Below are 13,593 nucleotides of genomic sequence, written 5' to 3' on the forward strand. Positions count from 1 at the left end.
AGCCTACATTCAAGAAACAAAAAAGGTATAGCAACCAAAGGCAATGTTTGAATCTTGCTTGGATCCTGGAGAGAAAGAGAAAGCTATGAAAGATACTTTGAGGGCAAATAGGGCGTTTTGTATATGAGCTATTAGGGGATATTGAATTAATGTTGATTTTCTAAGACATGGTAATGGTGTTAGGGTTAAATAGCATTAGGGGAAACACCCTTAATCTAAGGCAGTAAGTGAATACTTAGGTATTTAAGGGTGAGATGCTATGTATGCAACTTACTTTTAAAGGATGCAGACAAAAAGAGAGGAAAGCAGATGCGGCATAATGTTAGGTATTGGTAAGTCTGCACGAAGGATTAACTGTTCATTGTTCTTGTCTTTCAGCTTTTCTGTGGGCTTAAAATTGTTCAAAATTAAAACTGGGGGGAAATTTTTTTTTAAAAAGATTTCATTTATTTTATTCTTGTAAGAGAGTGAGAGGGGGTGGAGGTGGCATGTAGGGGCAGAGGGAGAAGCAGACGCAGGGTTCGATCCGAGACCCTGAGATCGTGACCTGAAGTGAAGGCAGACGCTTAACCAACTGAACCACCCAAGTGTGCAAAAATTGGGGGGGAAATTAAAAGACAGAAAAGCCTTAATAGTAATTTTTAATACACTTTTGCTCCATAGGCTTTGTTTTCATTAATTCCTTGGTGAATCTATTTTATTTCTTCACTTTCAGGTTTTTATCAGAATATTTTTTTCTTAAAAAAAAAAAAAAAGAATATTTGTTTCTTAAAGTGAATATCATGAAAGAAGGTCACAGACTTAATTATAAGAAGACTTTTATTCACACTTGCTCTTTTTCCTTTTTTTAACGTTTTATCTCTCTTTAGAATCTATCTATCGCAGAGGTGCACGCCGCTGGAGAAAGCTTTATTGTGCAAATGGCCACACTTTCCAAGCCAAGCGTTTCAACAGGGTAAACCTGAGTTTGTAGAATGTTAATAACTTGAGATATCTGGTTTTTTTCTCCCTACTGTGAAAGAAGGGTAGTGTTCTTTTCCCTTTTAAAGGAGTCAGTAGGGTGACACGCTCCCATTTTGCCTGGGGCAGTATCTGTGTTATCTTGAGGTAATTTTTAATAGCATCTCCTTTCACTCTTAAAAATACCTCTGATTGAATTGTGTAGTTACCTTAGCTAAAAGAAAGTTGGCTTTTTTACTATAATTTTAGACAACCATAAATAAGCAAAGTTTATTTTGCAAACCTTTTAATGTGATTTTAACTTTAACTGCTTCAGAAATAATAATTGCAAACCACTTATCTAACTTTTACTAAGTACCAGGTGCTTTTCCAAATGCTTGACGTCTGTTGACCCATTTAATCTTTACAACAGCCTTGTGAATTAGGTACTATATATTTCTGTTTTATAGATGAAAAAAGCTGAGGTGTGGGGCAGTTAAGTAACTTGCCCAAGATGACACAGCTAGTAAGTGGCAGAACCAAGGTTTGAAAGAAGTCTGTTTCCAGAAGTCCTTGTTTTTAACTACTCTTCATAACTACAAAAATATGGACCCCATTTCCATTGTAAAACCAGTGCCATGTTCTGAATTCATTCATGTAACTAAAAGCTGTGACCTGAGGTTCCCCAAATCCTTTTCCCAGCAGCACTGATACTAACAGAGCTTTGAAAGGAACAAGTCACTTTAGGAAATGCTCTTTGAGAGAGCCGGGCTTTGGTTTGACCTCTGAACAGTCTGGAAGGTTGATGTTTGTTTGGGAGTCCTTCCGTAGCTTTTTCTGCCGAAAGCTTTTCAAGTTTAATTCACTTTTACTATTTTCAGTACTCTGAGTTTATGCGAAGACTAAAAATTCTTGAACTTATAACAGAAAACAGCATGTTGCAAATTTCACTCTTGCAAATAACTCTTTTCTGTTTATTTTTCTGTGTTTATATTTCTGTTAACTTTTCAGAAAAGTTACATTTGATGAAGGGAATTGAGTTAGAGAAGAAAGCCATTCATTTTCACTTTTTTTTTTTCTTTTTTGGAGAGAGAGCGAGTGCTTGAGTGGGGGTAGGAAGGGGCACAGGGAGTTGGAGAAAGAGAATCCCAGGCAGGTTCCACACCCAGTGCAGAGGCCAGACAGGGGTCCATCTCACCCCCCTGAAATCATGCCCTGAGCCCAGATCAAGAGACAGACGCTTAACTGACTAAGCCACCCAGCTGCCCCTTATTTTCACTATTTTGGCAAATGATTATGACATTTTATTTGCTAATAAGTTGCTGTTGAATTACTCTTTCCAGCGTGCCCACTGTGCCATCTGTACTGACCGAATATGGGGACTTGGACGTCAGGGGTATAAGTGCATCAACTGCAAACTCCTCGTTCATAAGAAGTGCCACAAACTTGTCACCATCGAATGTGGGCGGCATTCTATGCCACCGGTAAGGCACAACTGTCTTTTTTTAATAGAACATTTTCAGTAACACTGCTAGGATGGAGGGCTATATATAATACACGGGTGGTAAGGAATCACAGTTAAACACTGTTGATACAGAACCTAACTTTACAGTCCAGTTGACATATTGTGAGTTTTGGAATTATTATTAGAAATTTTTTTATGGTATGTAGCTAACTTTTTGATTTAATCTGCTACAGAATCATCAGGTTAAATTAGGTAGAGGTAGGAAGAACTATTTAAGAGCCTTTTTTTCTTCCTTAAGATAAACTCATAAGTTTGTAGCTCCCATTGTTTTAGCATCTACACTAAACAGAGATCAGGCAAGAAGAATCAGAGGCTTCATGTTTGCTATTTAAAGTGTGTGATTACTGGGGAGATTTTGAATTTAAAATTTTTATTTTCACTTTCTATTTTAAACATGCAGTTACAACATGTTCATTATAGAAAAAAAGGGGAATATAGATAAAGAAAAATTACATAAAAATCCCCTGTGAAATCTACTGTCTAAAGATAAATTGTCTTCTGGTGTATATCCTTCCAGAACTTTTTCTGTACAAATTTATATGCATACTTAAAATTTTTCCATATAGGAAATTTCTATAAGGAAAAATTTTAAATATTTTTAAGAGTCACTATAACAGTATAATGAACTTCCATATACCAGTCCCCCAACTTCAGTAGGTACCAGCTCATGACCAGTCTTAGTTCAGCTGCACCCCCACCCGTGTAACCTGCTTTCATCCTGTGTTATTTTGAAACAAATCTAAAAGATAAGGACTCTTTAAAAATGAAAAAGCAAATTCCTTATATCGAATATTCATCTAGGGAATGTTCAACATTCCAGTTGCCTCATAAATGTGAAAATTTTTAGTTTTCATTCTGAATCAGTATCTAAATGAAGTCCATATTTGCCCTTGACTGATATGTGTCCTAGATATTTTCTCAACTTACTGATTCTTCCATTTCTCTCTCTCTTCCCATCCCCCTTAAAATTTAAATGTAGAAGAAATTATGTTGTCATTTAAAGTGTTGCAGTATTTTTCTCTTTGCTTCTCTATGGTTATGTTTAAAATGTTCCCTTGTCCTTTTTATTTTCTGTGCATTATAGTTGGATCTAGAAGTTTAATTAGATTCTGGCTTTTCTTTTTCTTTTTTAAAATTTTATTTATTTGTTAGAGAGCATAAGCGGGGTTGGGGGGGTAGGGGGTGGAGCAGGCAGAACAGGCAGAGGGAGAAGCAGGATCCCCGCTGAGCAAGGGAGCCTGATGCAGGGCTCTATCCCAGGACCCCAGGATTATGACCTGAGCTGAAGGCAGACACTTAACCAACTGAACCACCCAGGCAGCCCCCTGGCTTTTCATTTTTGGTTTTTATAGACTGTTTTTGAGACTGCTTCATATAAGGTGGAATGTTTATCAGAATGTGCTTAATGTGTGAGTCTCATTCTTTTAAACAAAAGTGAGATCATATATATACTGTTCTCTAACTCCTTTTTTTCACTTAACTGTATTTTGGTCACCTTTCCATATCTATCTATATCCTCTTCAATTTTAGCATAGTATTTGGTTACATATCTATGTCATAATTGACTTAACCTGTTCCTCATGATTTTATATTTGATTTGTTTTCTACATTTTCCTGTAAAGAAAATCATAGGAAGTTTCTGGTAAATAAATCTTATTATTTCCTTAGGAATCCAGAAGTAAATTACTGGCTTAAAGGATATGCATTTTTTTTATAAAGATTTTTATTTATTTATTTGATAGAGAGAGATCACAAGTAGGCAGAGAGGTAGGCAGAGAGAGAGGGGGAAGCAGGCTCCCCGCTGAGCAGAGAGCCCGATGTGGGGCTCGATCCCAGGACCCTAAGATCATGACCTGAGCCGAAGGCAGCGGCTTAACCCACTGAGCCACCCAGGCGCCCCAAGGATATGCATTTTTAAAAAGATCTGGATGCAGGGGCTCCTGGGTGGCTCAGTCGGTTAAGCAACTGACTCTTGATTTCAGCTAAGGTCATGATCTCAGGGTTGTGAGATTGAACCCTATGCTGAGCTCCACATTGGTGGCTCTTTGGTATTAGAAGTATTTAGCTAGTTCATTTAAGCTCAGGAGTGGGTTTATCATTAGGGAGGTGAAAATTGCATCTTAAGGGAAAAAAAACTAGGCCAAAAATTGTGAACATAATTTATTTAGGCTACTGTGATATTCTTGAGTATTCTTCGGTGATGGAATGACCTGTGTAAATTTATAAATGTAGAAGGGAAGAGGGATGGAATTAGTGATTATTGATAATCACTAAATGCATTGTAAAATCCAGGAGCCAATCCAGACAGCCTTAAAATTACAACTGTGTAAGGGGCGCCTGGCTGGTGCAGTCAGTAGAATGTGTGACTCTTTTTTTTTTTTTAAAGATTTTCTTTATTTATCTGAGAGAGAGAGAGAGCATGAACAGGCAGAAGCAGCAGAGGGAGAGGGAGAAGTAGGCTTCTCACTGAGCAAGGAGCCCAATGCAGGGCTCGATCCCAGAACTCTGGGATCATGACCTGAGCCCAAAGGTAGAGGCTTAACCCACTGAGCCACCCAGGCATCGCGAGAACGTGTGACTCTTGATCTCAGAGTTGTGATTTTGAGCCCCATGTTGGGTGTAGACATTACTTAAAAATAAAATCTTCAAAAAAAAATTAAAACTGTCTTAACTAATGCTCCTTCTCAACTTTACCCTTTTTTTGTTGATATTTGTTAAACCTGGGTCCAAGATTAATGAATTAGAACATTTTGGTTTGAATTAACATTTTTCCTGAGGTTATGGGCAGTGGGTTGTTTTGTTTTTTTTTTTTTTAATTTTTTTTTTTTAATTTTTATTTATTTGACAGACAGAGATCACAAGTAGGCAGAGAGGCAGGCAGAGAGAGAGGAGGGGAAGCAGGCTCCCTGACAAGCAGAGAGCCCGATGCAGGGGCTTAATCCCAGGACCCTGGGATCATGACCTAAGCCGAAGGCAGAGGCTTTAACCCACTGAGCCACCCAGGCGCCCCGGCAGTGGGTTTTTTAAGTCAGTTTCTAGAATGATTGCTTTTCCTTATTTGGATCACTGGCACTTTTGAGAATCTTCAGAAAAATGGGAAACCCACAAAATTTTAGATTTATAGACTCATCTTCGGACTCAACTAAGGAACCTAGGGACTAGAGGCTCCCTTTGCCAAAGATGTAAAGTGAATATGTGGAGCTTATAGGAAGAATAGTATAGAAAAAACACAAATCAAAGTAGATAGAAGTTCAATTTGATTTCTAATTGATGGTCTGAAGTTAGTTTTCTGTTTCTTCTGTTATCTGTGAAATGTGACTAGTATTATCTCATTCACGGGAATATTGCATGGTTTCATATAATTAAACATAGTAATGAAGTTTTCATTTATTAAGTTCTGTTCTTTCAAATTTAAATTTTAATATGCTGTGTCTCGTCAAAATAATGTTTCTGAATTTATAGTGTTACTGGGATTTAGAAAGAACCTGCTAAGTTACTGTGTCTTTGGAAATGTTTGTAGGAACCAATGATGCCCATGGACCAGTCATCCATGCATTCAGACCATGCACAGACAGGTAAGAACGACACTGGCAGGAACTGTGATTCATCAGCAAGTGTCATTTAAAGCTTCTTTAGGTGACACTTCCACTTAAGATTGAACCCATTTATGTTCTTCCCAAATAAAAGTTAGCCCCATTTTGCAGTGGTACTCTCCGTCACAATATTTAACATATACCTTTGGCATTTTAAGAAGACAACTATGTAAACTACAATAAAGGACTCTTTTCTCGGATTCAGATAAATTTATTCTGAGACTTTTTTTAAAATTGAGCAACCTAGCTTTTTCAATAATGAAAACGCATACTTTTTTTCTGGGTCATGTTGATTCTTTAGGTGATCTGTTTTTATTAAAAGCTTTATTATTAGAAGTAGAAATTATGTAAAAGATATAGTATAGAAAATTCAAAAAAGATCATGTGATCTTCCAGAACCTTAAATATGTATCTATGAAATTTAGAGAGCAATTAATTGGGCAGAATGTACTGATCTTGGATGAATCAAGAAAGGGAAGGTGAGGGAGTTTTTCTGGAAGGCCGGAATGTACTTTCTTGTTCATACAAGAAGCTGGTTATATGAAACATGGGCTTTGTGTGTGTGTGTGTGTGTGTGTGTGGCTTGAAGTAGCTTTAAGGAATAGAAACCTAGAGTTCAGTCTTTGTCAGTTCTTTACTTGACCTATGTGGTATGGTAGTTAGGAACATTGTAAGTATGAAGGAAGTGAAGAGTAAAAACCAAGCGCCCCCTAACTCTGTGCCTTAGTCATACTGAAATAATTGAATAAGGTTTATGGAGTCACCCTTAGAAAAGGAACTGATTAATTTGTGAAGAAGATAATTTTTTTTTTTAAGATTTTATTTATTTATTTGACAGAGATCACAAGTAGGCAGAGAAGCAGTGAGAGAGACAGGAAGGGAAGCAGGCTCCCTGCTGAACAGAGAGCCTGACTTGGGGCTTGATCCCAGGACCCTGAGATCATGACCTGAGCCGAAGGCAGAGAGGCCTTAACCCACTGAGCCAGCCAGGTGCCCCGAAGAGAAATATTTTTTAAATGCCAAAAATATTTGTTAAAATCAGTACTTGGTTGCAGTTGGTTATGTCTCTCCACTCTCATTAAAGATTAGGATTTAAGTCATAAATACATACAGTTTATTACTAGTAGGACAGATACTCAATTTTAAATAATGCAAACTTATTCTGAAATAAAAACTTAAATCAAATCATGAAAACATTTTAAGTCAAACTCAGGTTAATGGGTGCTATGTTTTCTCCTTTTTCTTTTTTTCCCCATGTTTGGGATTGGGTTTTCAGTAATTCCATATAATCCTTCAAGTCATGAGAGTTTGGACCAAGTTGGTGAAGAAAAGGAGGTAAGATAATTAGTTTTATTGTACATTACATCATCAGCTTTTTAATAAGATTCAACAGTTAAAAAATATGACAATTAACTTGCTTAGATTTTTAAATCATAATGGTAAAAATGCAGAAATGATGTTTAATGATGGTAGAGTTTTATTCTGATTTAATCTAATTATTCATTTCATTTAAATTAAAACTCATGAGATAAGTTCTTTTTTTAACAGGAGAAAATAAAATTCAATAGCATACAGGAATAACATTTCTTTTTAAGATAGTAGAACCTATAAAGTATAATTAAGAATGAGGTTTAGAATACTTGGTAAGTATTGATAAGACATATTATAAATCCTACCATTTTATGGGCTAATTGTTTATTTAAAATATAAATGATTGAGCATCTTGACTGCTACTATTTTTTCTATTAAACATTTTATCAGCTTTTAAAGCAATAGGTTTTTAATTAAAATGATAATTTTTTTGAAAAAAAGCTTACAGTGAAAAAGATTTATCATGCCTCACACCTTCCACTCCCACTTTGACTTCTGAGAGCAACTCTTTTTAATCATTTCTAATTGTGCCTATAACACTTATAACTCAGTTTTCCAACTTTATATATTTTAAGCCATAAAGGTTTAGTTCACAGTACCTCCCCCCTCTTTTTTCTTTCCAGTGTTTGATAGGTGCATTATGTTTTACTCTCCATTACCTTTAAAAAAGCCCCAACTTTTTATCATGGAAAATGTAATTAAAAGTAAACAGGGTAGTATAACAAAGCCCCTGTATCCATTGCCCAGATAAAACAGTTATCAGTGTATCCAGTGTTGTTCCGTCTACCTACTTCCTTTGCTCCTGCATTATCTTGAAGTACATCTGTTGGTTACATATTTAATCTCATATCTTAGTTTTTTGTTCTATGTAAGTCAATAAGCTTGACTCTCTAGCCGTTCCTTCTCTTTCTTCCAGTTTTCCTTTTTTATGTGCATATTTATTTTTACATTGCCAAGGTTGTTAACATTTACGATCTGTTCTGCAGCCACAACTACATCTTCCATATTTTGTTCACAGGTTGAATGAATCATTCAAAGGAGGAAATTCCCAATAATAAGGAATGAATTCTCTATTCTAACGCCATGAATTGCTATAGTATTTCTTTCTTTTCAATCCTTGACACTTTTACAGCTTTTTGTTCTTTTTTGTTTCTGTTTATTGTTATTGATTGGTTTGTTTGTTTACCAAAGACTCATTTGCTTGTATCCTCAAGAGTTTTAATATTTTTTTAAGATTTTTTCTTATAAGTAACAGTCTATTGCACATCATTTTTTTTTTTAAGAGGTTTTTTTTGGGTTTATTTTTTGTTTTTTAAGATTTTATTTATTTATTTTACTGAGAGAGACACAGAGAAAGAGAGAACACGAGTCGGGGAGCAGCAGAGGGAGAAGCAGGCTTCCTGATAAGCAGAGAGCCCGACATGGGCTTGATCCCAGGACCCCAGGATCATGACCTGAGCCAAAGGCAGATGCTTAATGACTGAGCCTTTCAGGCGCCCCTTTTTAAGACTTTTATCATACAGTGAAGTATGCAAATCATGTCTGTATAGATAAGTGAGTTTTCATACACTTTGTAATGACCACCCTGACCAGGAAATAGGATCTACTAATATCCCAGAAGCTCATGTACTTTCTTCTAGTGACTAACGCTCCCTCCTCACTATAAGTGACCATTGTCTTAATACCAGAGATTAGTTTGGCTTTTTCCCCAAACTTTATATGAATGGATTCATATAGTATGTATTTTTCTGTGTCTGGCTTCTTTTGCTCAGTATTGTGTTTGTGAGATTCCGTTATGTTTCATGTAGTAGTATTTCATTTATGTTCACTGTTTCAATTTATCTATTCTACTATTGATTCCCCCCAATTGAGATTCGTACGATATACTGTTATGAACACTCTTATAAGTGTAGTTTGGTTCACATATATAAAGATTTCTGTTAGGTATATAATTAAGAGTGGAATTCCTGAGTCACATGTAACCGAACTTTAGTGGATAATTCCAAACAGTTTTGCAAAGTGCTTGTATTGTTTTATACTTTCACCATTAATGTGTGTTTGATTGCTTCACAAATCTTTGTCAGCACTTTGTATAGTCTGTCTTTTTAATTTTAGTGAATCTGTTGAATGTGTAGTGGTAGCTCATTATAGTTTTTTAATGTGCATTTCCTTGCACAACTTTTCATATATTTATTGGCCATTTGGGTATCATCTTTAGTTAGGTGTCTGTTTTTTTTAAATGAGTGGTCTTTGTTATGTTGTTTTATAGGAGTTCTTTGTAATTTCTTGACATTATTAGCCTTTTACCGGTTATATATTGAAAATATATTCTCCCACTCTATGGCTAGTATTTTCACTCTGTTAATGGCATCTTCTGATGAATAGATGTTCTTGATGTTTAAGGTAGTGAAATACATTCACCTTTTTCTTTTTGATACTGCTTTTGGGCCTTTTTATTTTTTTATTTTTTTAATTTGACAGAGAGAGAGAGAGAGAGATTACAAGTAGGCAGAGAGGCAGGCGGAGAGGTGGGGAGGCAAGCGCCTTGATCCCAGGACTCTGAGATCATGACCTGAGCTGAAGACAGAGGCTTAACCCACTGAGCCATCCAGGCGTTTTGGATGGCCTTTTGAAATCTGTTTTTCCCAACGCTATTGAAGATATTGAAAAGGCTCTACCTTCCACCATTACTCAGCAAAGCTATCTCTTCATCAGTTATATGCTTATGACATGATCTAATTTTGGATTCTCTCTTATTTTTTGTTGTTTTATTATTATCATTGGGTATTGTGCTTCATGATCACTTTAGCTTTATAATAAGTCTGTCTAGTAAAATTCGTCTGCTTTGCTGTCTAGGGATTATCTTGGCTACTCTTCCTGGCTTTTTGCATTTCCATGTAAATTTTATTTTATTTATTTATTTATTTTTTAAGATTTTATTTATTTGACAGAGAGAGATCACAAGTAGACAGAGAGGCAGGCAGAGAGAGGAAGGGAAGCAGGCCCCCTGCTGAGCAGAGAGCCCGATGTGGGACTCGATCCCAGGACCCTGAGATCATGACCTGAGCCGAAGGCAACGGCTTAACCCACTGAGCCACCCAGGCGCCCTCCATGTAAATTTTAGAATCAACTTGCTGGTTTCTACAAAAATCAAGCAAATAAACCAAATCGATCAGTACATTTCAGAAAAAGTGACATCTTTACAATATGAAATCTTCAAACTATGAGCATGATATTCCTTCTCTTATTTAGGTGTTTAAAGTCTGTCAATGTTTTATAGTTTTCAGAGTCCTTGAACTATAGGTATTGAATGTAAATGGTATTATTTTAAAATAAAATTTTCTATTTAATACTGTATTTCTATTTACTACTATAACTTTATTTATTTATTTTTAATTTTTTTAAAACAAGGATTATTTATTTATTTATTTGACAGCCCAAATAGGCAGAGAGGCAGGCAGAGAGAGAGGAGGAAGCAGGCTCCCCGCTGAGCAGAGAGCCGGATGTGGGGCTTGGTCCCAGGGCCCTGATATCATGACCTGAGCCAAAGGAAGAGGCTTAATCCACTGAGCCCCCTGGAACCCCAGAGGGGAAGGATTTTAATTCTAGTTTATGTCTGAAGAGATCTGGGACAATTTAGATATCTCTATTTTGTCTTGTGTTTGTGTTATTCTTGGGAATTTGTTGAGCCTAAATTCTCAGATTTATTGACGTGAAGTTGTCCATTTCTGAGAATATGAAATGACATCCTTTTTTATTCCTGATAAAATTTGTTGTGCATTCCCTTTTTCTTCATCATTCTTGCCAGGAGGTATCAGTTTATTAGTCTTTTCAGAGAATTAATGTTTGGCTCTTCTCTATTGGATGCTTATTTACTATTCTAGTGCATTGGTTTCTCCCCTATCTCCTTATGCTTTTTTGTCATTCACTTTAAAATAGTATCTTTTTGTTGTTGTTGTTGTTTTTTAAAGATTATTTATTTATTTATTTGACAGACAGAGATCACAAGTAGGCAGAGATGCAAGCAGAGAGGGAGGGGAAGGAAGCAGGCTCCCTGCTGAGTAAGAGCCAGATGTGGGGCTCAATCCCAGGACCCTGGGACCATGACCTGAGCCGAAGGCAGAGGCTTAACCCACTGAGCCACCCAGGTGCCCCTCACGTTAAAATATATCTTAATCTCTATTATGATTTCTTCTTTGGTCAGAGCATTATTTTCAAGTATACTGGTTTTTACATATTTGGAAAAAAATTTTCTTTTTGAAAAATTTTTTGACTTCTAACTTAATTCCTCTATAAGTCAGAGAATGCATTGTGTGTGATCTCTGTCCTTTGAATTTTTTTTAAATTTGCTTGAAGGCTAAGTTACATATACATTGGTATATGTTCCATACATATTTTCTAATACAGTATGTTTTGTAGTTATTGAGTATGGTGTTCTGTACAGGTCATTTAGGTCAAGATTATTAACAATGTTACTCCATTTCTATTGCCTCACTGACTATTCTTTCTCAACCACAAGGTTACATTGTAGATATGTCTGTTCCTTGTTTGTTTTGTTAGGTTTTGCTTTATATATTTTGAGGCCATGTTATTGAATACATACAAACTTAGAATCATAATACTTCTATTGGATTAACCCTTTTTCATCATGAAATCTCCCTTTCTGTTTTTAGAAATGCTTTTTGCCTTAAAATTCTTATGTTAGGTAATTGCTATGTAACAAATAATCCCAAAATTTAGTGACTTAAAACAAGAAGATTTATGTCATAGTTTCTATGTGTCAGGAATCCAAGCATGACTTATCTGGGCCCTTTGCCTCAGAATCACATACAGGCTACAGTCAAGGTGCTGGCAAAGACTGCTATTACCTCATAGCTTGACTGGGGAAGAAGTTACTTCCATACTTATCTAATTGTTGACAGGATTCTGTCCTTGCCACATGGGCCTCTCTAAAAGGCAGCTTATAACAAAGTAGCTTACTTTATTTCATCGGAGCAAGTAAGCCGTAAGATCCAGAGAGCGTGAATGCCAGCAGAGCAGAACTCAGTCTTTTGTAACCTAATCTCAGAAGTGACTTCCTATTGCTTTTGCATTTTTTTTTTTTTAAAGATTTTATTTATTTATTTGTCAGAGAGAGAGCAAGCGAGAGCGAGCACAGGCAGACAGAGTGGAAGGCAGAGTCAGAGGGAGAAGCAGGCTCCCCGCGGAGCAAGGAACCCGATGTGGGACTTGATCCCAGGACGCTGGGATCATGACCTGAGCCGAAGGCAGCTGCTTAACCAACTGAGCCACCCAGGTGTCCCTGCATTATTTTTTTTAATTACAAGCAAGTCACTACATCCAGCCCATACTCAAGGGGAGGGGATAACACAAAGGCATGAATACTAGCTGGTGGGGATCATTGGGGGACATCTTAGAAGTCAGCCTACACAGTAGGTGACAATTACTTTGTCTTATATTGGTTTAGCTACAACTATCTTTTGGTTAGGATCATGACCTGAGTGAAGGCAGATGTCTAACCTACTGAGCCCTGTACTAATGTTTTTAAATAGTCTTTATTTAGGTTTATCCACATTTTATTCTTTTTGTTCTGCATTCCTTCCTGTATGTCTGTCCTTCCATATGAGATTCTTTCTTCTTGAAGAACTCAATATTTCCTTTAGTGAGAGGCAACTAGTGATGGACTTCTTTAGTTTGTGTTTGTCTGAAAATGTTTTTATTTCACTTTCATTTTGAAGGCTATTTTTGTAGATAAGCAGCGTATTTAGATCCTTTGACGGTGACATACCACTGGTTTCTGCATCTGCCTTGTTATTGATTCTATGAAGGTGTTGTGCTTTTGTTCCATGTCATTCTCTTTTACAGTTTACAGTTAACCACATTTCAAGTCTGTAGATTGCCTTATCTTAACATTCTGTGCTTTCTTAATCTGCTCTAATCTGATTTCCTTCACTCCTCTTTATTTATCCTTATTACCACATCAGATTTTTATTTCTAGATTTTTATAAATGACCCTTCTCTTGAAGCATCACTTTCCTTCAGTTTTCATAATACTTTTTTTTTTTTTCTGATTTGCACTTGTTTTCTTTTTTTTTTTAAAGATTTTATTTATTTATTTGACAGAGAGAGATCACAAGTAGGCAGAGAGGCAGGCAGAGAGAGAGG

The 13,593-nt window shown here is 36.3% G+C and overlaps 1 protein-coding gene across 2 annotated transcripts in view; it reads left to right on the plus strand.

Annotated features, from left to right (window-relative positions):
- Positions 1–13,593, plus strand: part of PRKCI (protein kinase C iota) — a 71,157-nt gene that overhangs the window by 37,467 nt on the left and 20,097 nt on the right. For both annotated transcript variants that reach the window (XM_044251773.1, XM_044251774.1), the window contains exons 5-8: positions 870–955; positions 2,283–2,423; positions 5,985–6,039; positions 7,334–7,392. In XM_044251773.1, the coding sequence (XP_044107708.1) occupies positions 870–955; positions 2,283–2,423; positions 5,985–6,039; positions 7,334–7,392 (341 nt within the window). The remainder of the gene's footprint in view (positions 1–869; positions 956–2,282; positions 2,424–5,984; positions 6,040–7,333; positions 7,393–13,593) is intronic.

This window comes from Neovison vison, chromosome 6, assembly GCF_020171115.1.
Source record: "Neovison vison isolate M4711 chromosome 6, ASM_NN_V1, whole genome shotgun sequence".
NCBI lineage: Eukaryota > Metazoa > Chordata > Mammalia > Carnivora > Mustelidae > Neogale > Neogale vison.